At 43.4% G+C, this 23,640-nt stretch overlaps 1 protein-coding gene across 1 annotated transcript in view; it reads left to right on the top strand.

Annotated features, from left to right (window-relative positions):
- ZMYM3 (zinc finger MYM-type containing 3) overlaps positions 1 to 23,640 on the top strand; it is a 100,158-nt gene that overhangs the window by 52,506 nt on the left and 24,012 nt on the right. The window contains exons 6-14 of the mRNA XM_068247511.1: positions 2,176 to 2,365; positions 7,525 to 7,737; positions 9,725 to 9,875; positions 10,153 to 10,268; positions 12,205 to 12,291; positions 18,084 to 18,234; positions 18,891 to 19,063; positions 21,814 to 21,988; positions 22,100 to 22,158. Of these exons, the coding sequence (XP_068103612.1) occupies positions 2,176 to 2,365; positions 7,525 to 7,737; positions 9,725 to 9,875; positions 10,153 to 10,268; positions 12,205 to 12,291; positions 18,084 to 18,234; positions 18,891 to 19,063; positions 21,814 to 21,988; positions 22,100 to 22,158 (1,315 nt within the window). The remainder of the gene's footprint in view (positions 1 to 2,175; positions 2,366 to 7,524; positions 7,738 to 9,724; positions 9,876 to 10,152; positions 10,269 to 12,204; positions 12,292 to 18,083; positions 18,235 to 18,890; positions 19,064 to 21,813; positions 21,989 to 22,099; positions 22,159 to 23,640) is intronic.

Below are 23,640 nucleotides of genomic sequence, written 5' to 3'. Positions count from 1 at the left end.
ATCCACGAGCTCAGCTCGGGGTAACCTGCGCAGGAGGATTTCTCGGGCCCCGCTGGGCCGATTTGCATAATATTTTTTTCCCTGCGTGTAGTACGCAATCGCCGCCGATTCACCACTACCCGCTGCGCCGAGCCGCCCCCCGCCCCCTGCGCAGCCTGGCCAATCAGTGCCAGGCAGCACTGAGGGGCGGATCGGGATTCCCTGTGACGTCCCGACGTCCATGACGTCATCCCGCCCTGTCGCCATGGCGGCCGGGGAAGCCCTGCAGGAAATCCCGTTCTGAACGGTGGGGGGATGCCGCCGCTCAGCGGCTATCATGTAGCGAGCCCTGGGCTCGCTACATGATTTAAAAAAAATAATTAAAAATTAAAAAGCGCTGCCTCCTTGCCGCATTAATTAGACCGGCAAGGAGGTTAACCACTTAAGCCCACAGGGTTGTTTATTTTTTGCATGTAAGCAACTTTCACCTCCCATTCCTTTGCCAATAACTTTATCACTACTCATCACAATGAATTGATCTATATCTTGTTTTTTCCGCCACCAATTAGGCTTTCTTTGGGTGATACATTTTGCTAAGAATTAATTTAGTCTAAATCCATTCTAATGCTGGGCATACACGGACAGGAGGGAGGCTTATCAGTTGAGCCTGATGGCTCGATTGATGAGATACCTGTCCGATACCCAGCCGGATCGATAGTGCGCTCGATACCGGCGGGGAGAACAATGGGCAGAAACGAGCGGCTAATTAGCCGCTCCCGCGGGGACGAGCGGCAATCGATCCGCACGGACGAGCGGGGATGCGCGGGCATCGAGCCGCTGGCTCGATCCGGCGCATAAAATGTGCCGTGTATGCCCGGCATAACAGGGATATTAAGAAATGAGGCAAAAAAATGATTTCTCAGTTTTTGGCCATTCTAGTTTAAAATTAATACTTGCTACTGTAATTAAAACCCATGTATTTTTTTGCCCGTTTGTCCTGCTTATTACACCATTTAAATGTCCCTATCACAATTTATGGCGCCGATATTTTATTTGGGAATAAAGGTGCATTTTTTTTATTTTGCGTCCATCACTATTTACAAGTCCATATTTTAAAAAATTATATTAATATTCTCCTTTTGACATGCATATTTAAAAAGGTCAGACACTTAGGTAACAATTTGTTGTTTTTTGGTTTGTTTGTTGTTTTTTATTGTATTTTTTTTTTATTAAAAATTGTATTTGGGTAATTTTTGGTGCGGCAGGTAAACGGCTAATTTTAAATGTAAAAAAAAAAATGTATTTAATAAAAAATGGATGTGGGTGTAGTTTTACTATTTGGCCACAAGATGGCAACAGTCAAAAAGTCCTGGATGCATACAAGCAAGCTTCCCGGAAGCATTAGAAGGATGGGAAACTTTTTTTAACTCAGAAAAATCGCAGCCTTTTTTTCTGCAGGGGGCTTCGATCAATGAATGGGTTCTATAATCACGTTAATTGATCACTGGGTTGCGGCCGGCAGCGGGAGCATGTGCGGCCGGTGGGAGTACGCGCAGCCTATCTGGACGATAATGTTCGTCCAGATAGGCTTAAGTGGTTAAAGTGGAACTAAACTCAGAACTTCCTCTGTGCTCTAAAACATTAGGCACAGCATGATAACCTTTCAGGCATACAATTTCTTCATTATAGTTTATGAGAATCCTAAAAAAAACCTGATTATTGGATTCACTTTACTAGAAGCACTGAAAGGGTTAAGCATAGAGCACAATCCAGTGAATTTATTCAGCAAGCTTATGTAACATGGAGACTTTTCACTGCCGGGTCCATGTGAGCTGGAAAGAACTGTTAACATAACGCTGAAACACAACACACAAGAACTTTGTTGTCAGATGAGGCTTTACAGGTTATCCGAAACTGCTGACGGTGGTTTTCCCTAACTGGGGTGTGGTTTCTGGTGGAAGTGGGCGCAGGCAGAAACTGGTTGACTTTAGAGTACATTAGGTACTCACATTTGTTACAGCTATGCATGTTTTTGAGGCAAAGGCATATCCAGACTTTAGGCCCACTTGAATTTTTGCTTTTAGCTGAGTTAATTTCTTTTGATAACATAACTATTGATTATATACAATTCATTAGCCCATTTTTACTTGTCTTCCTTTCATTTCATGACCTGATATTATGACTTGTGCATTTTAGGGACATTCGTAACTCCAAAGAATCAGTGGTTGCTCAGACTGGAGCTGGAGGATCCTTCCAAGAATTTTGTTCTTCTGCCTGTCTTTCCCTATTTGAAGCCCAACCGCCATCTACTGGTAGTTCCCAAAGCTCTACTACAGAGACTGTTCCTGATATCATAAAATGCAGCATCTGTCACAAAAGTGGAGAGGCAAGAACAGTCTTCATTAACATTTCTCCTAATACATATTGTATTTTTATGATAAATTTTCTTATGTTTGTTGCTTTACAATATTTGATAAATTATGTAAGTTTCATGCAGATAACCAGATTTTCTTTCTGGTCTTTGAGTTGAAAATGTGCCACTCTCTGGAATATTTTTACATTTATGGATTGAGACATTGTTTTTGTTACTATTAAATAGACTGGTCATACTGCGCTTTCATTTTTATCTAACAATCTAGTTTAGTAGTGTGCAGTGCCTAATAACCATAGACTGTCTGTGACCGCCTGTGACGGCTAGCTTATGAGTGGGCTGCAATGTGACAGCTGAATGGTCGGGAATATCAGCTGTGCTGAGTACCAGGCAAAAAAGGGGCTGGGTAAAAGACTAAAGTTCAAAGATCATAAAAACGTATGCTAGGTACACACCATACCATTTTCTGGCAGATTTACTGCCAGATTGACTATTTTACAACAGGTCTGATCTGATTTCCGATCAATTTTCTGTTCACTTCTGCGGAAAATCCATCGGAAATTAGATTGGAACTGTTGGAAATAGTCGATCTGGCAGTAAATCTGCCAGAAAATTGTAATAGTAATAGGTGGCCACAGTATAGGCAGCAAGGGAGTAATAGGTGGCTGCAGTATAGGTAGCCAGGGATGGGTGTAGCCAGTAATAGGTGGCCGCAATATAGGTTGCCAGGGATGGGTGCAGCCAGTAATAGGTGGCCGCAGTATATGTAGCTGTCACCCAACAGGGATCTGGACCCAATCCCTCAGGCAACATTGCTGAGCCAGGGCTTTACAGATGTGAAGTCAACCTATAGGCTGACGACCTGTTCTGTTGCATTGTGGGGGGAGTGGAGGGCCGATGAAGCGGCACCGACATGACTTCACGGGGGTAAGCAGCAACAAAGATATCGGCTTTTTTTCATCTGAGTTGCTGAACACACCAGATTATCGGCAGAGGTAGTCATTATTGGCTACCTCAGCCAGTTTAAATCTAGCGTGTGTACGGGCCTTAAAGAAGAAATTCTGGCATCTACACGCCAGACCTTACATGCCAAAAGTTATTTGGCTTAACCACTCTATCATATCTGGCCGACTATAGTCATCCAGATGGAACTGCACGCTAAATAGCTGAACATGTGTTCCCGAGCCAATCGGTGTGCCTGTGAATGGATAAACATGCCTCGAATCACAAGGCATGTGTTGTTTCATAAAAGTGAAAGTTTCAAGTGTAGTTAAAGAAAGATTGAATATTTCCTGGTAATTTCCTGGGTAGTGTATAAGGCCATCTAGTGGCCAAAATAAAAATAAAATATTAAAACCTTATTAACCTCCCTGGCATTTAATTTCCCCAGGATTTATGTGCAAAAAGTCCAATTAATTTAAGCTAAGCAAGGGTCCAGTATACAGTGCAGTAGAGTATTGAGGTGTATGTACGTCAATACTGTTCACAACATGTTTTTTGTAGCTACAAAACAGAAACACAGGTTAAAAAAGTGACAGTTTAAAAAATACAGTACTGTAATAGTTACCTTTAGGGTCCGAGCTTTTTAAATATGTATGTAATGAGGGTATATTAGTGTTTTTAGCAAATAAGGGCAAATAAGAGCTTGTAATTGATGGCGTACACAAAACAGAAAAAAAATACACCTTTATTTCCAGACAATATATTGTTGCCATACATTGTACTAGGAACATAATTTTAACATTGTGATAGCCGGGAGAAATGGGCAAATAAAATGTGTCGGTTTTTATCTATAGTAGCATTGTTTGTTTTAAAACTATAGGGGATGTAATTGGAGAAATATTGGTTTTTTTTTTCTCTCTCTCATTATTTTTCCTTTGTATTCCCCTATAAAATACATAGAAAAGAATTAACTGTAAACCAGTATCGTCCCCAAAAAGCCTGTTTGGCAAAAAACAAATATAGATCATTTAGGTGTGATAAGTAGTGATAGTTTATGGGGAATGAATGAGCTTAAATCAATTGTAACAACTGGGGGAGCAGGCATGTATGGGAAGCAGTCCTCATGTCCACCGTTTCCTCACTTAAATGCCCCCCACCCACCCGCCCCTGCAGCCTCAGTGAGTGCTGGCCTGGCTGCACATGTCCTAGATCGCACGGCTGGGAGCGCATGCACATGACTTCACAATCCAATTCAACTTTGGAATTACTCCTGTAGTGAAGGTTTAAAGAGAACCCGAGGTGGGATTTAATTATGCTAGTGAGGCACAGAGGCTGGTTGTGCATACTAACACCAGCCTCTGTTGCCCCATGGTGTGCCCGCCGCTATACCCCCCCGCAGTGCTGGCGACACACAGCATGTCGCCAGCTCAATGTTTACCTATGCGCTGTCTGTCAGCGCCACTCCCCCACCTCCTCCGCATCGGCGCTACCCGCCCGTGTCCCTTCCCTCCCGCCGATTGGAGGGAAGTGACGCGGGCGGCTAACAGACAGCGCATAGGTAAACATTGTGCTGGTGACACGCTGTGTCGCCAGCACTGCGGGGGGTATAGCGGCGGGCATGGGGGTCCTGGAGGCACACCATGGGGCAACAGAGGCTGGTGTTAGTGTGCACAACCAGCCTCTGTGCCCCACTAGCATAATTAAATCCCACCTCGGGTTCTCTTTTATTCCACCAATGAACTTTTTTCAATCTTGAACCCGCTCATTGATTAAAAAAAAAAAATCCGATCAGATCAAGTCAGATCAGATCTATACATCACGAGCTATTCATTTTTTATATACAGTATCTCATATTTGTTACCTTGGGTGTTACGGCAGAGATGGCCACACATGCAGCTCAGCAAAATGTGGACACTGGGTGTGTCAGTTTTTTTTTGATCAGCCCATGAAATGATTTACTTGAGTTGCAGTGCAGATTTCTGTTTTCAGCTAACTACAAATGCAGGAAGGGAGGTATTACTGGCCAGTCTGTATTTGAAATCGAGCTCTAAAAGGTTCAGTTTTTTTATTATGGAAAAATCTTGCTCTTTGAGGTCCTTTAAGACAGGAACATGCAGGCTGCAAACTAAAATAGAAACATCATTTTAATAACCTGAAATGTCAAAATGGCTTGTCATTGAAATCTAACAAAGAGTGTGATTTATTGTTTAGGTGGACCTGAACTCAGAACGTCTTCTCTGCTCTAAAATATATGCAACAGCGTAATATCCTTTAAACAAAAACATTTCATTTTTACAGTTGATATAAATCTGCTCTTTCTACTTCCTGAATCATGGAAACAGTTAACACCCTGTGCTTTCAAATGAGCTTATCTGCCGTGGCAGTCATGTGACACGGAAGAGATCGAATTACAACTTGTGATTAGACACAAATAAGGGGGAATTAAACAGTCTAAACTCTCTAAATACATACTGGATGCATTTCTCAGTTTTTCCCTTTGTCCTCTACATTTTACAGTGATCCCCCAACCCTGTCCTTAAAGAGAACCCGAGGTGGGTTTGAAGAATATTATCTGCATACAGAGGCTGGATCTGCCTATACAGCCCAGCCTCTGTTGCTATCCCAAACCCCACTAAGGTCCCCCTGCACTCTGCAATCCCTCATAAATCACAGCCACGCTGCTGACACACAGCTTGTCAGAGCTGGCTGTGTTTATCTCTATAGTGTCAGTCTGCTGCTCTCCCCGCCTCCTGCAGAACTCCAGTCCCCGCCTGCATCCCTTCCCTCCCTGCTGATTGGAGGGAAGGAACGGGGGCAGGGACCGGAGCTATGCAGGAGGCAGGGGAGCAGCTGAGACTGACACTACAGATGTAAACACAGCCTCACAGCACGGCTGTGATTTATGAGGGATTGCAGAGTGCAGGGGGACCTTAGTGGGGTTTGGGATAGCAACAGAGGCTGGGCTGTATAGGCAGATCCAGCCTCTGTATGCAGATAATATTCTTTAACCATCTTAGCGGTATGGACGAGCTCAGCTCGTCCATCACCGCTGATGGCTGCCGCTCAGGCCCTGCTGGGCCGATTTTGTTGAAATAAAAAGCAGCACACGTAGCCGACACTTTGCCAGCCGCGTGTGCTGCCTGATCGCCGCCGCTCTGCGGCGATCCGCCGCTAGCAGCGGCGAAAGAGGGTCCCCCCAGCCGCTAAGGGCTGGATCGGAGGCGGCTGACGTCAGGACGTCGGCTGACGTCCATGACGTCACTCCGCTCGTCGCCATGGCGACGAAGTAAGCAAAACACGGAAGGCCGCTCATTGCTGTTACTTCTGGCCGCCGGAGGCGATCAGAACGCCTCCGGAGCGTCCTCTAGTGGGCTTTCATGCAGCCAACTTTCAGTTGGCTGCATGAAATAGTTTTTTTTTTATTTAAAAAAAAAAAAAACCACCCGCAGCCGCCCTGGCGATCTTAATAGAACGCCAGAGTGGTTAAACACACCTCGGGTTCTCTTCAAGGCCTACCAACAGTGCATGTTTTGTGGAAATCCACAGAAGTAGTTAATCAGCTCTGCCGAAACACTAATCGCCTCATCTGTGCGTGTGTGGTTTTCTGCAAAACGTACTATTGGTGGGCCTTGAGGACAGTGTTGGGGAACTCTGCTCTACAAGATTTCAGATCTACTTTAAACCATTTGGGTATTGTGGTTTTTGGCCAGAAGGTGTCAGTGTTTCTTCTTTTAGTGTTGAGTTTGTCTCAACTAAATTTGGCAGCACAGTAGAACTTATGGCGACAAACTAAAGCAATGTACAGACTTTCAATAATTGCCCACATCCATCAATTGCTCTCCTATTTCTGGGAGCATTCTGTTTGGAAAAGACTGTAACATGCTTGCACAGAATGCTCCTGGCCATGGGAGTGGGATTGATGGAGGCTGTGGGCAGGACTGCACAAGAGCAGTAGCACGCAACCAAACTAGATCAGAGATTTGTCTGAGGGGGCATCAGCTTTAATGTAGGATCCTCAAAAACTACAGGGGGGGGGGGGGGGGGGGCTGAAAAAAAAAAGCCCCAGGTAAGTATAAGTCCACTTTTATTGTCACAGTTCAGAAATGCTTTCAATTGCTTGGATTTTATTTATTTTTTTAACTGTTTAATTCCTCCCACATTTTAATACTATATTTTCAATCTGTGTTCTGTTCTTTGTCATTTAGAAATAAATATAATTTATTTCTCCTCAGATCCAGCATGAAGTGAGTAACGGCAGTGTAGTTCACAGGCTATGCAGCGATACTTGCTTTACTAAATTCCGAGCCACTAAAGGCTTGAAAACCAACTGCTGTGACAACTGCGGTATCTATATCTACAATAAAGGCTTACCACTTGAGTATCTTTTCCATGAGGGACAACAGAAACGCTTCTGCAATGCGGCTTGCCTGAACAATTACAAAAAGGTGAGTGAATCTTGATTAAAGCAATGTAATCCTGATTCTAAAACACTTTGTGGTTGTTTTTATCTTGTGTTGCTGATCCAAAAAATTAATTACCTGTACATTTCTACTTGCTATTTTTTGTAAGGGTAAAACCATTACTCTGTATGAGATACTATAGAGTAGCACTAGGTTGCATGTTGGAACAATAAGAGGAGAGGTTCTATATGGCTGATGTTGTGGTGAAACCCCTCCCACAATGTGAGGGCAGGGCCTAGGTATTAACATCATACTGTGGGAGCCTTGTTGCATTGTAGGAAATAACAGCTGTTTCTAACAGCCAAATAAAGCAGCATCTCCTTCCACATCGCCTGCCAGCAGTAAAGATGTCGCCATGTGGTACATTTCAAAATGTAAATCAGGGAGAGTAAATATTTTACAATGGGCAAATGTTGACTAAATTATTTATAATTATTTTGATAATTAAGCACTTTTTAAATGTTTTCACTGCAGTTCCTCTTTAAGAATAAGTATAATTGAGTAAATACCTGAAATCCTTATAAGAAATCACTTCTAAATCCTTATAAGTGAATAATTAGGAAGGAAAGTTTACACTTATCTTCCTGTTTTCACTAATTTTTGTAATATTTTTGGGCGCCTGCACTTACTTCGTTTATCATAGTCTTACCCCATTGAGGGATTTTTGGAATTTTATTCTGCACACACAAGATTTTCTCTTTTTGGAGCGGCGACCACCAACCATTTTAAGGACCAAAGGCCGAGTGGGGATGCTGCTCCCCCATATGCTGGCTAAAGTGGTTGCGTGGTTAAGCAACCCACACGAGTGAGTATAATTTCATCTGCTTCTACATCTCTCATCTGATCCAGAGCATATTACACCAGACTGGGCTCCCAGTGTTCCTGTAGTGTGTTTTGTTTTTTGTTTTTCGTTTTTTTTGTTGTTGTTTGTCTTGTAAGCCAGTGTTGGAACAATGTATAGCTTCCTGTTTGTGGTGCATTGTTCCCTTCATCACTACCTGCGCTCATGCCTTGCCAGCTGTTAACATGAGATCATTTGACAGCCTGCAGTAGATGTGTTGCATGACGAGAAGCAGCTATGCAGAGTGAATACCGTTGTCTGCTTCCCATTGGCGCTGTACATTAGGGTGGGGTCGATATAATATAGCAAGATTCATCCAGATTCTTATCCATAAAAATACATTGAGGGCTTCAACTGAGGACCCATGCATTTTCTTTTTGTACTTCAAACTTAAAGGGAACCTAAACTGATGAATTAAAAAAAAAAAAAAAAAAAAAAAAAGTTAACCTTACCTGGGGCTTCTACCTCCAGACATCATGTACCTACGCCGTCACTAAACGATCTGTTAGTCACCATCACCCACCCAACACACGCACACGCCCCCCTCCAGCGACCCTCTTGCGGCCGGCCAACTGCTGAGTCGCCAGGAGTGTTCTGCGCTTGCCTTGTAGAGATTTTCTCGTGCATAGGGTGCTGTGGGGAAATATATATAAAATCTCATATTTTGTGTGTGGGGGGAGGGTGAGAGAGACATGCATTACTTACCTACCTAGCCCCCCTGTCTGTTTGTGCTGTCCTCCGCAATACATCCAGGGAGATGTAGTCCTTCAGTGTGCATACATCTCCCATGGCAGGATGTGCTCACGTTGAAGGATGGAGTAGTCGCAAGCAAGCAGGCAGCAGTCCATTGCACAGTTGTGGGCACTGAATAGTGTCATCACTGCTGTGCAGCCATACAGCATATTGAAATTGGTTGTTGCTCAACCCAGTGAATAGTGGTGTGTCAGTTGTTATGCTGTGCAGCCATATGGCAAAACGTGTCTGAGGTGGCTGGAACAGAACATGTATTTTTGATGAATTAAATTTTTTTTTTATTGTACATGTACTACAGTATATATTATGTTAACTGCATGCAGAATTACAGTTTTACATTTGGCATTGCTCATTTTTAGTCATTTCCATTTGTTCCAGAAAAATACAAAGGTGTATCCGTGTATTTATTGCAAAACACTCTGTAAGAATTTCGAGATGCTTTCCAATGTGGACAAGAATGGTCGCACAGGTCTTTTTTGTTCGATCTGCTGCATAACATCACACAAGGTTAAACAGTCTGGAGTGACAGGTCAGCATTTTTTTTTTTCAATAATTTTGTATTATTTGCTGGCATTTCCATCTTAACTTGACCATAAAAACTAACAGCCTAATTCATAGATCAGTTCATAGTTTTGTTGCTGTTTTTATGTTCTGAACACTCTTCCGTATATAGGAGAAGAGGGACATTATCGCTGCTCTCATATTTCCTTTTACAGCTAATGCATCTGTTGACTTTGACAATGTTACAAAGTGTCAGCTTGTGTTTCACTTGTACTTACTATCTTTTTCTTTTGTCCGGTAATTAGGGCCTGCACGTCCCTGCAGCTTATGTAGGCGCACTCTCTCAGAGCCAGCTTATTATAACAAAACTGAACGTGTTGTGTACCAGTTCTGCAGTCCTAGCTGTTGGACCAAGTTTCAGGTGAGTTTCTTGTAAACACTATGCTGTTTCTTTGTTGCAGTGTTTTATACTCCTGCTTTATTACCTTGTTCTGGTGTATACAAGGTAAGTGCTTAAAACAAGAAATGTAATCTTTGTGCAAACGGTTCTGATGTAGCCCCAGTGCCCGTCCATTTATACTTTACTTGTCACGCTGTCCCCGAGTGTCTGTGCTGTATTTCCGCATTGGTACCCAGTGTTCTCCCCAGAATTTTTTTCCAGCCGGGTGGCATGAAATAGTAGCCGGGTGGCATGAAAAAGCAGCCGGGTGGGGCGAGATGAAAATGCAAGGCAACTCTACTTACAGCATAGGAGGTGAGCCGATGACAGCCGGGTGGTCACCAAATCTAGCCGGGTGGAGCACCCGGCTAAAAGAGCCTAGGGAGAACACTGCGTACCTCACGTGACTACCGACGTGGGGCGCATGTGTGTTATCACACATGCTCCATACATGCTGTATGGTAGTAGTCACATGGGCCACAAATGTGGGATTACAGTGCGGACACTCTGGGATGGAGCCACAGGTAACAATGCATGGGGGGGGGGGGGGGGGGCGCTAATCACAAGACTGATTTCCAAATGATTTCATGCTGAAGTCTATCTGAATCTGCCTGCAGTGTACGGGCAGCCAACAAATTCACTCTGATCACATTCAATGAGAGAGAGTCTTGTCAATTGGTCAAATCTGCCCATCATCGCTAGATGCATGGGGGTGCCTTAACGTTGTATTTCTGGCCGCAAAGATCAGGGCTCGTTTCCACTACACCGAATCTGCATGCGTTTCCTGCATGCAGAATCGCATACCCAATAATAGTCAATGGGCCTGTTTTAATTTATCGCGAAATCTGCACATCAGAGCCATCAGAATTTGCACACCCCCAAGGCTAGTGTGCGATTCGGCTGTAATGTAATTGGAAAATTGCACGAGTTTTCGCTCTGAGAATTTCCCGTGCAAATTCGCATACGTTTTCGCGTAAAATGAATGTAAAAGCACACAGGCACTGACATGGTTAAATTTGCATACTAACAAAAATATGTGAAAATGCATGCGTTTTCGCGTTAAAATTTGCATACAATCGTGAAAATTTTCACATCCGTATGCAAATTTGTTTACGTGTTTTCCGCAACAGAATCGCACTACACTAGTAGAACCGTAGCCTCAGTTTTTGCTTCCCCCTCCCAGCTACCTCCTGACTACCGGGTAATGGTTTATCTCAACAGGAAATGGAGCTGGAAGGACCAGCCAGCTAAGATTGATTTATTGCAGAAAGTACAATGCATCAAATGCCAAAATCCTGAGCTTTTTAATGCATAACGTAGTAAATGTGCAGGTCTTGGCAAAGGAAGCGTAAGCTAGGGTATTAACTGACCAATCATCATTCCCTACTAACTCAAAAGGGCAGCATAACTATCCATGCCTGACAAATAAATACAGTTTTCAGCTTTTTACATGGTGTTAATGGCCTGAGAACTATTTCAGGCTAGTTTAACTAAATAGTTCAGCTATGTTGAAATGCATTTGTTTTTCGCCGCAGGTTTTCAAACCGAGCACGTTCTGCCTTGCTATGTTTGGTAAAACTTTAAGTGAAGCACAGCTGTGGTACCACACAGTGTATTAGCAAGTTGTGATGTGTTCACACTGTGGTTTATGTGCACTGGCCCTTAGGTGCGTGAAATGGACTAGGAATAATGGATGGCAGACCCATAACATTGTAGTCATTCAAGTTAAATTCTCTTCTAAAGAAAAAAAAAACACCTTTCTCTACAAGTCAGATCATTGCTTGTAAATAGAACTGTCTGGGGATGAATTTTTAATATGGATTTGAGAAAAGGTTTAATGGCTACTCGGGCCAGGTATTAATACAAGTAATGTTCCTACTATGTTTGCAAGTAACTGAAACATATGTTCTCTTTTTAGCGTACGAGTCCAGAGGGTGGAATCCACCTGAATTGCCATTACTGCCACAACATGTTCACTGGAAAACCAGAGATCTTAGATTGGCAGGTGAGCTATTCTTTTATCATAAGTGTGGCATTTTATGGTATTCACACTAGGTACTTTAACCGGTTCAGCACCGCAGTGCCGAAAATCTCATGCATCCGAGCAATGTTCACCTCCCATTCATTCGCCTATAACTTTATTGCTACTTATCACAATGAATTGATCTATATCTTGTTTTTTCCGCCACTAATTAGGCTTTCTTTGGGTGCTACATTTTGCTAAGAATTATTTTTTTCTAAATCCATTTTAACAGGAAGATTAAGAAAGAAATTAAAAAAATTCATTATTTCTCAGTTTTTGGCCATTGTAGTTTGAAATTAATATAAGCTACCGTAATTAAAACTCATGTATTTTATTTGCCCATCTGTCCTGGTTATTACACCGTTTAAACGATGTCCCTATCACAATTTTATGGTGCCGATATTTCATTTAGAAATAAAGGTGCATTTTTTCAATTTGTGTCCATCACTAATTATAAGCTTATAATTTTAAATAATATAATAACATACTCACTTGACATGCATATTTAAAAAGTTCAGACCCTTGGGTAACTATTTATGTTGTTTGTGTTTGTTTGTTGTATTTTTTTAAATGTTTTTTTTAAATAAAATATGTATGTGGGTAATTTTTGGTGTGGGAGGGAAACTCCTAATTTTAATAGAATTGTTTTATTAAAAGTGTATGTGAGTGCAGTTTACTATTTGGCCACAGTAAAAAAAAAAAAGTCCTGGATGCGAACAATCTCGCATCCAGGAACTAAAGTTCACGGAGAAGTTTCCTGGGGGGCACTAGAAAGCGTCGGTTTTTCTGCTGGGAAATTAGATCGGTTAATGGGAATTATATTCCCATTCACTGATCGGGGGGCTAGCGGCGGGAGCGCGCCCGATCGCGCGCACCATGCGGCAGAAGCAGCAGTGCCTATCTGGACGAGGAAGCTCGTCCAGATAGGCCGAACTGGTTAAAGGACATTAGTAGCGAAAATCTAAAAAGAAAAAAAATGTTTCTCCTTTAAAACTGTTAAAAACCCGAACAATGCTATTTTTACTTTAAAATGCTGTAAAGTTTACCATTAAATGACTTTTTTTGTTTTAATCAGTCATGTAACAATTTGACGTTTTACATGTTTCTAAGAAAGTATCAAGTGATAGGGAACAGAAGTTTTACATGATGTAGACCAGCATTTCTCAACCTTTTTACCCTGGAGCAGTGCTGTCCAACTGGCGGCCCACAGGCCACATCCGGCCCTCCAGGCCTCCTGCTGCAGCCCCCCTGCCACTTGCTCCATGCTGTGGCTGCGCAACTTTATTTTTAAAATAAACACTTTCCCCCATGCTGCGGCTGCAGACTATAAATATTTACAGCCTCCCCCCTCTTTGTCCCCCGTGCTGCCGCCTCTAACACACCTTAGATCGTCGGCGGCGGCAGAAGATAGGAACCAGCCCATGACAGCCGCACGGGGGACTTTACGCGCTGGACGTGACCGATGATGTCACGTCCTCCATTCAAATTCACCGCGCGGCTGCCATGCGCCGGTCTGACTGGCTGAATGCATTTTGTGGGCACAGCTGCGGGCAATCTGAATGCATTTTGTGGCACAGCTGCGACCAATCTGAATGCATTTTGTGGGCACAGCTGCGGGCAATCTGAATGCATTTTGTGGGCATAGCTGCGGGCAATCTGAATGCATTTTGTGGGCACAGCTGCGGGCAATCTGACTGCATTTTGTGGGCACATCTGCGGCCAATCTGACTGCATTTTGTGGGCACAGTTGCGGGCAATCTGACTGCATTTTCAAGGGGGGGGGGGGGGGTTTCAAGGAATCCCTGCATTTATTTTGCAGGAGGCATTGTCTTTAAAAGTAGATGTGGCTGTTTATTTCACTGCTACCTATTACAGTGCCTGCCCGGATGGCCCTTGTGAGTATATATTGGGGTGAGGATGATATGTACGGTAATATGCAGAATATAGCCGCCGTATGGTATCGCACTGAAGCCGTATTTTTTCATTTTCCTGTTTGCTGTGTAATTCAGATGTGTACGCCTGCTGAAAGCAAGTCTGGCTTTGGGGGAAGCTACTAATTGTATATAGTAAATTTGTGAACAGGAGAGCAGGAACTTCTGAATGGATTTGCTAATGTGTCAATAGACCTATGTTTGCATTAAATTCCTCTGGAAGCAGGGAGCTTGGACATTAGCATACAGTTCCTCTGGCCATCAAGGATACAGGTAATTAGGTAACGATCCCTTTTGTCTGGACTGTTGAGGAAGCCTAAAGGTGGCCATACACTGGTCGATTTGCCATCAGATTCGACCAACAGATAGATCCCTCTCTGATCGAATCTGATCAGAGAGGGATCGTATGGCTACCTTTACAGCAAACAGATTGTGAACCGATTTCAGCCTGAAACCGTTCACAATCTGTGGTGGTGCTGCTGCCCCCGCCCGCCCGCATACATTACCTGCTCCGCCGGCGGGACTGCAGTCTCCCGATCACCGCTGCTCTGTCTGCGCTCTGGTCTCCAGGTCCGGCATGCCTCACTTCTTCTAGCCCGGCAGGAAGTTTAAACAGTAGAGGGCGCTCTACTGTTTAAACTTCCTGCCGGGCTAGAAGAAGTGAGGCATGCCGGACCTGGAGACCAGAGCGCAGACGGAGCAGCGGTGACCGGGAGACTGCAGTCGCGCCGGCGGAGCAGGTAATGTATGCGGGCTCTATTGCGTCGGTCGTCGGGCACTCGAACGCTGCTAGCGATGCGCTCTTTACCCGCGGGCGATCGACGGTTATTTTCCGCACGGCACGATCGACGGGATCGGACGAAATGGATCGAAATTCGGCGTGTAGCGTGAACGATTGGCAGCAGATTCGATCCCAGTGATCGAATCTGCTGTCGAAACGGGCGCAAATCGGGCCAGTGTATGGCCTGCTTAAGGGCTCTTTTCCACTATGAAATGCGATCGCGATTGCGATCGCGATTACGAACGCGATCGCAATCGCGTTTCAATTTCCACCATGCGATTGCGATTGAGCTACTATACTCATTATAGTCCAGCTCAATCGCATACAAAACGCAGCAGAACGACGATTGCGCTTTGACCAAATCGCATCGCAATCGGATCGCACTAATGGAAATTGCTGCTGCAGTTTCCATTAGTTTAATGCACCTTGCGATTTGCGATCAGAAGCAAATCGCAAATCGCAGGCTAGTGGAAAAAGGCCCTTAACCCTCCTGGCGGTTTGCAAAAAAATCGCCAGGGGGCAGCAAATCTTTTTTTTTAATTTTTTTTTTTTTTTTCATGTAGCGAGACAAAGTCTCGCTACATGATAGCCGCTGCTCAGCGGCATCCCCCAGCCCCTCCGATCGCCGCCGGCGATCGGAGATCCCGTTCAAAGAACGGGATCTCCCGGAGGGCTTCCCCCGTCGCCATGGCGACGGGGCGGGATGACGTCATCGACGTCGTGACGTCAAAGGGGATTCCGATCCACCCCATAGAGCTGCCTGGCACTGATTGGCCAGGCAGCGCACGGGGTCTGGGGGGGGCGGCTGCGGCGCGGCGGATCGGCGGGTAGCGGCGGCGATCGGGCACTGCACGCAGCTAGCAAAGTGCTAGCTGCGTGCAGCAAAAAAAAAATTATGCAAATCGGCCCAGCGGGGCCTGGGCGGTGCCTTCCGGCGGCTTACCCTGAGCTCAGCTCGGGCTTACCGCCAGGAAGGTTAATCAAGTTTTCACCTGGAGTAGAGAAGCCTTTTGATGTCTGTTAGGATACAATCTTACCTGTGGAAATCTGCAACCTTCAAAAAGCTAAAACAGGAACCCTTTGAAGTTCGCAGATCACAGGAAGGATATGACAAGCGTTCTGTGATGTCACAATCTAGGAGATTGCATTAGTTCCTGGGGTCTGGACATTAAATGCCCCAGGGGACACTTCGGACTATTTAAGTTGGTCCAGGACAGTCACAGGGATCTTCTCCTGGAGGTAGCGCGTAGCTAGGGACGATCTTGACTCCTTGTCGAAAAACTGCGTTCTCCTGTCAAACAACGTTCTAACCTACGCTGGTAACGTTCTTTTTTCCCCCCGTTTATTTTACGCAACTGTCCTTGTGTGTAACTTTGTTTCTTAACTGTAATGTTTGTTTTGTTTTTTGTAATCTTTTGTATATATCATTTTCTGCATTGTTCCACTTTTTTTCTGGAAGATATTAAATTGTTATTTAATAAGTTTGACTTCTGCTGTACTAAACTAACACTCATAGCCTAGAAGAGACTAAAGTGTAACTGTGTATAAGTCCATGCCTAATTGTATGTTTGAGCAACCCTACTGTGTAAGATTGTGATTGCATTGTGTGTGGGGTGTTTTTCATACGTTGGTCTAAAGCGTGCAGCTGACCCAACGTATGAAAACGCCAGTGCGAGTAGCTCGACAGCAGAGTGGCTAACAGTATCGTTCGGAACGACTGTTAGTGGTTTTGCTTCACTACAGTGTAAGATTGCAATTGTGTGTGTGCACGTGCGTGGCGTTTCCGTATTCGGCCTAAAGCGCAAAGCTGACCAGAATACGAAAACGTGGATTGCATGAGCACTCGACAGCAGAGTGGAAGTGTCTAGCAACAGCTAGTGGTGGCAGTGAGAAGTGTTCTGAGGGGTCACAGCCTCGTTTTAGCTTGACTAAGGCTGCTTCCCCTCACGATCGGGTCAAACCCGCAGTCGAGAACCGTATACGCAGGCGTGCCGCGGGCCGGTTCCTGACACCCCTCATGATACTGTCTCCTTATCCTTGTGTTTTTTTATTGATATGCTCGTTACTATTCTGCCCCTGTAGTGCTTCTTTTTACAGTACCCCTATTTTAATGTGCTCTATATTATTCTTCCCCCACGATGGGGGAAAATGCCAAGGCACCCCTGCAGAGTACTCAAGGAATGCTGGGGTTCCAAGGAACCCTGGTTGAGAAAGCCTGATGTAGACCAAAGAGTTTTGAAGGGAAAGAAGAGAAGTGGAATGTTATGCAATGGCCAAGTCAATCACCCGACCTGAATCCAATTGAGCATGCATTTCCCTTGCTGAGGACAAAACTGAAGGGAAAATGCCTCAAGAACATGCAGGAACTGAAGGCAGTTGCAGTAGAGGTCTGGCAGAGCATCACCAGGGATGAAACCCAGTATCTGGTGAGGTCTGTGTCCCAGACTTCAGGCTGTAATAGACTGCAAATGATTTGCAACCAGGTATTCAAAAGTGAGTTAGATTTATTATTATTCTGTCCCATTACTTTTGCTCCCTCAACAAGTGGGAGGCACACATGCAAAAGGTTGTAATTCCTACAGCATTCACCTGATTTGGATGTACATGAATTAAAGCTGGCAGTCTACAGTTAAAGCGCATCGTGTTTCAATTCAAATCCATTGTTGCTGTGTATAGAGCCAAAAATGTTAGAATTGTGTCAATGTCCCAATATTTATGGACCTGACTATCTGTAAGGATTCCTCTGGAGATAATCTTGACAGTGTGTTACACTTTAGCTAGTAACAGAGCTGGGAGCATGGGGCCAACTAACAAAACATTTTTATAGGTAACTTTCTAGCAGTGACTTTATGGAAAACTGCTCTTCACTACCACATGGTGCTTTCTTAGAAAACCTCAAATTTTTACATTCTTATGGATTAAAAGTGGTTTAATGGTTTACCTTACAGCATTTTAAAGTGAATATAGCACTGTTCATTAGTGGGGTTTTAACATCTGTAAAGAGAGTAATTGTTCCAGATTTTTGCGATTTCCTTAAATGATGCATCTCCCTTCCCTTGCAGGACCATGTGTACCAGTTCTGTTGTAAGGATTGCTGTGATGATTACAAGCGTCTCCATGGAGTGGTGTCTCAATGTGAATACTGTAAACAGGAGAAACTTCTTCATGAAAAGATACGCTTTTCAGGAGTGGAGAAAAACTTCTGCAGTGAAGGTAACATTTCCATAGGTTCTAAAAAAATTTATTAAATGTTTTTTTTTTTTTATTATTTGGATGTCAGTAACCACTTCTGAACTCCGGCGCTCTGGCCCCTAAGGACCAGAACCTTTTTTCTGAATTCAAGCGGCAATGAATGTGATTGGCTCACAGTGATCACAGGGTCGGGAACCAATCAAATCCGGTCATAAAGTGCTGTCACTATGACAGCTGAGTGACATGAATGGCTGGATTGATGGGAGCATGCTGCAGCAATTGTAAAATCTACTTCCTGTCAGAGCCACAGCCACGCACAGGATGTAGATATCAACTACGTTGGTATGGAAAGGGTTAATGAAAGCTGTAGTGACTTAATATATAACCTATTGCAACCATGCCATAGTTCAGACTGCTGTTTTTATAAGTATGAGGCTAGGTTCGCATTATGCCTATAAACTGACCATGTTTTAGAGAGGATAAATGGGCATGTTGTTGCTTTCTGTTATCTATAAATCTCATTCCAATATTTCCATTTTTCATCATATACATTTTCTCTGTTGTTGTAGTGTAAGTCCCGTCTTGCATAACTTTTCCACACACTTCATACACAACATATGTCAACTGACACAGAGGGTTGAATCTTAGTTTCAGTAGTGTTTTTCCTTTTTTCACAGGTTGTGTGCTGCTATATAAACAAGACTTTACCAAGAACTTAGGTCTGTGCTGTATAACCTGTACGTACTGTTCTCAGACCTGCCAGCGTGCTGTCACTGAAGAGTTGGACGGCAGCACATGGGACTTTTGCAGCGAAGAGTGCAAGAGCAAGTATCTGCTGTGGTATTTCAAGGTACTGTCTGTAACACATTTTGAGTTTGGCACAACAAAAATTACATTTCCAATGTTTTCACGAGGAAACCTTTCCTGCCAGGTAGAATATAAAACATGTGGCATGAGAGGTAATTAGTATTGACTGGGGGCTCCTCAGAGCAGGGCATCTTATCTCTGTTCTTCTTCTATGGGCCTCAAATGGATGCTTATAGCTGGCAACTAGTATTGTTTAAAAGGAAACCTCCATATCCCTCTGTTAAGGTTCCCTTTAAGACTACACCAAGCGGTAGGGAACATCCGTTACACCCATTAACGATACTGGTAGTGAGGGTTTCCTCTAAAGATGGGCAGTTGGTTGACCCCATCTGTTGAAAAGCTTGTGCCCCTCGTGTCATACCCAGAGAGAGTCACTCTTGTTGCACTGATATCAAGTAAAATCCTCACAGGGATAACCCCTGGAGAAGTGTGGTTAAAACCATGCAGGCCAACAGTAGGAGAGCCGATGTGTGAATTGGCATTCATGCACGTGTGCCATGTTCCCATGACCACGTGTCTTGTGCTGCGTCATCACGGTACTCTGTTCCATTGTGCAGCACTTCCAAAATGAGCCCCGTGGTCCCCACCACCTCCTCCCTTTCCTAGGGCAGAAGATGTTGCTTGCATGCGAGCTGCCCGTCTGCACAGCCTAGGCCCTGCAATTTCGGCTGAGGGATCGGGTGCAAATTCCCGTCGGGTGATCGTAACCACTTCCCCTCACCTGGGATGAGTAACTGTGTCCCAGCAAAATCCCATATCTCCTTGCAGGGACATAGCTACACCGTCCCTTCACACCCCCCCCCCCCCCCCCATTCCCCCCCATCCCGCACATGCTCCTGCGACGATTGTTATCGCCACCAGTCGTTAACCGGTATATCATTGAAAGGGAACACAGTTCCCATTCATTAATCTAAGTCCTCGCGTGAAGGACCGCTGCCATTCACCAAAACATACTTGCACATTCACACATTACTACCTCTTTGTGTAGTAATTCTATGCATACGGAAGTTATGCGTAAGGATATCTTGTGGCCAAATAGTAAAATTACACATCTGCACACTTTTTTTCTTTTTTTTCATAGACATTTTTTAACATTTAAAACTAACCCCTTACCTCCCACACTCCCCAATAGTTACAACAAAAAATGTTTGTAAAAAAAAAACATAAAATTTAACTGAACTGAACTTTTTAACCATTTGAGGACAGTAGGCTTACACCCCACTAGTGACCAGGCTATTTTTTGCAATCCAGGGCTCTGTAGCTTTAATAGGTCGCTGCAGAGCCATACAAATTAGCACACAAATGAATTCCCTCCCCCACCCACCCTTTTCTGCCCACCAACAGAGATTTCTGTTGGTGGGCTCTGATCACTGCTGCAGGCAGTATTTGTTGTAGTGTTTTTTTTTTTTGGTTTTTTTTTTTTGTCTTTTGTTTTAATTTGTGTATTTTTTTAAATAAAACTGTATTTTTTTTAAATTTTTGTCCCGTTCCCCCCCCCCCCCCCCCCTCGCCAACCAATGACAGCGATCGTCTCTCTAGGCATCATCCGCCTATGAGATCCGATTGCTTTGTGAGCCTCCCCACGGGGCAGCTGAGTGACACGGCTGTCCCCAGTACAGCGCTGCTGTAGATCGCAGCACTGTACAATGTAAATAGACGCCGCCTAACAGTCTCCGATCGTCGCTGGTAGACCGATGACGGAGCTGAGCTCCGTCTCTGCGCGCACAATCCCCTGCAAAACCCCAGTACTTGACGCCTTTCCCCCCAAAGAAAGCCAAATCGGTGTAGAAAAAACAAGATATAGATTGTTTCGTTGTGATACGTAGTAATAAAGTTTTTATAGGCAAATGAATGCAAGGAGTGCTGACAGGTGAAAATTGCTCTGGTTTTTTTAAGGGGAAACCCCCTTGGAGGTGAAGTGGTTAGGTGTGTGCAATTTCTACAGTAATTCCACATTCAAACACTGTTTTAATTCTATTCAAAGTGGTACAGAGACCTAGATCGAGCTAAAAGATAGAATCTTTGCATTTTATGTAATACATTTATCTCTTTACATGACCATTTTTACTTGTCTTGTTTGAATCCAAAAGTGGAGTTGTAGTTTGTGGGATATAAATGATCTAGTTAACCTCGCTTACTGAGTATTTGAGGAGGGCAACAGACATTCAGTTAAAGCGGACCCAAAGCAAACATTTTTTTAATTACAAATATTTAGTTGCAGCACTCTGACACATACAAAGATAAATAAACACTCCTTCAAGCCTATGATCATTTCAGTGCATGCTTTTCACCCTTCTCTCTCCATAACTAGGGTTATACTGGGGCAGCCATTAGCAATTCCTCCATTGCTGGACACCTCCTACTCCACCAGTTTGCCGGTTTCTGTCACGGCAATATGAAAGGAAGGGAGGGGTTCCTCCAATAAATGTAAAATATTTTATATTTGTCATCATGCAGCTGAAAAAGGCTGCTATTTATTATTATAAGTTAGAAAATAGATTTTATTTCTGAAATCTTGTATTTTAGTTTGGGTCCACTTTAACAAGTGAAAACTTCAGTGGAAAATGTTAACATGTGTTTTGTAAATTTGGTGTAATACTTCTATTTCTTTCTTGCTATACTTTTACCAATGACTGAGCAGGATACTGTTTGTTACGGTAAATGATAAATTTGATTATAATATAGAATATTGCTGAGATTAACAAAGTGTATAAAATGTTTTCATCTTTCTAGGCGGCAAGGTGTCATGCCTGCAAACGTCAGGGAAAGTTGGTTGAAACTATTCATTGGCGTGGGGAGATTAAACATTTCTGCAATCAGCAATGTCTGTTACGTTTCTACAACCAACAAAATCAGCCCAATCTAGACACGCAAAAGGGGCCTGAAAGTCTCCTCCACAGTAAGAAAGGTAAGTAAGCCAGAATACGTCAGCGTATTGTGAGTTTTTTTGAAATTATGATGTTTTGTATCAACTGCCATGTACTGACTAATGCAAGAAAAAATAATGTTCATTTTATAGGTCAAACTGTAGGATCCAAAACTTCGTCAAATTCACAGCAAAAATCAGAGAGTAATCCGGTAAGTGACAGTGTTTATACATTCACATAGTAACTAAGTACTGTAGGTATCGACTACATTGTCCAGAGCTCCTTTGGATAACTTCTTTCTTTGGATAACTTATTTCTTTGGATTTAGGGATTCTATAGCCCCATTGCCTGACACTGTTAGGGCTTGTCCACACTAATTTTTTTTTTTGTTTGTTTTTATTTAAATGCTGGTGTCTTCAAAGCGCTAGTGCAATGGTCACTTATTTGAGTGTTTTCACATAAGCGATCTGCTTTCTATTGAATCGCAAACACTGCTCCTGCACCATTTTCTGAGCTTTTGTATTCAATAGAAAGTATAGGGAAATCGCGAATTGCGATTTCCTGAGCGCTTTAATGAATAAATACATTGCATTTATTCATTACCAGGTCAAAGAGTTCACTTCCTGACTGATGCCAGGTAGTGAAAAAATTAATCGCTGAGCAAAAGCGCTTATTTTTTAAGCGAAAAGCGCTCACTAAATTGCCAGCGCTTGGGATTTGTAATGTGAACAAGGCCTAAGGCTTTATCAACTATAATGGTGCAAACTACCTACTTTTTTTGATTTCTACTATTAGATGGTTGTATCTGGCACATACAGACTTACCAGTCATACCTTGTGAGCTGTGAATTAGGATATTTAGACAAATATGCAGCAGCGTACTTCAGGCAGATCACTACAAGGGAGGCCAGCAATGACTGGGGGACATATGTACCCACCGTACATTTGCAGCCAAAATATTAGGGATAGTGCTTTGAGGAAAATCTACATTGTGCCCTTGATTTTAATTGGTACATGAACTGACGTGACCTGATGAGATAAACATGTATGTACAGTGCCATTATTGCATATAGCTAGGCCCTCCCACAAGTCTGATTGGCCAATATTTCTCATGCTGAGACAATGCACTTTCTATTGCAGAGCTGGGTGGGAGTGCCTAAAGAAAGGGAGGAGGGCAGGCAATGCATACACAATCAGGCAGAGGAGAGTAAGGGAGAAAATTACATCAGGATTGGCTTCAAGATAGACAGTTAAAATTGACAATCCTAAGAAGGATTTTTTTTTTTTAACTATATAAAAATCTCTCAAATCAAAACGTGGACAGTGCAATACATATGTAAGTAGAGCAAGTATTTATCTACTTATACATGTGGTGTGTTTTTTTTTTTCTGAGATAGTTTGGCTAGTATGACAGCTCCTCTTTAATTTACGCATTTGGTTATAAGGCACTGCATGCAGGGAATTACCATGTTGCCCATTGCTATACTTTAATACAATTTGAACGTCATAACAGGTGGTGCATTGCAGGGTGTCAAGCCGGGTTACAGAACAGCGGTTATGCAATACTGCAACACACCACTGTAAACAAGGCCTCTGATGAATGCATGTTCTATGCAGGTGCATTTCTACTTTCTGTAAAGGGATAAGGGCGCTGCCACACTACATACTTTTTTGATCTGGTTATCGAAGTGCAT

The sequence above is a fragment of the Hyperolius riggenbachi genome, chromosome 8 (genome assembly GCF_040937935.1).
Source record: "Hyperolius riggenbachi isolate aHypRig1 chromosome 8, aHypRig1.pri, whole genome shotgun sequence".
Classification (NCBI taxonomy): domain Eukaryota; kingdom Metazoa; phylum Chordata; class Amphibia; order Anura; family Hyperoliidae; genus Hyperolius; species Hyperolius riggenbachi.
This window is presented reverse-complemented; position numbering and strand designations above follow the sequence as displayed.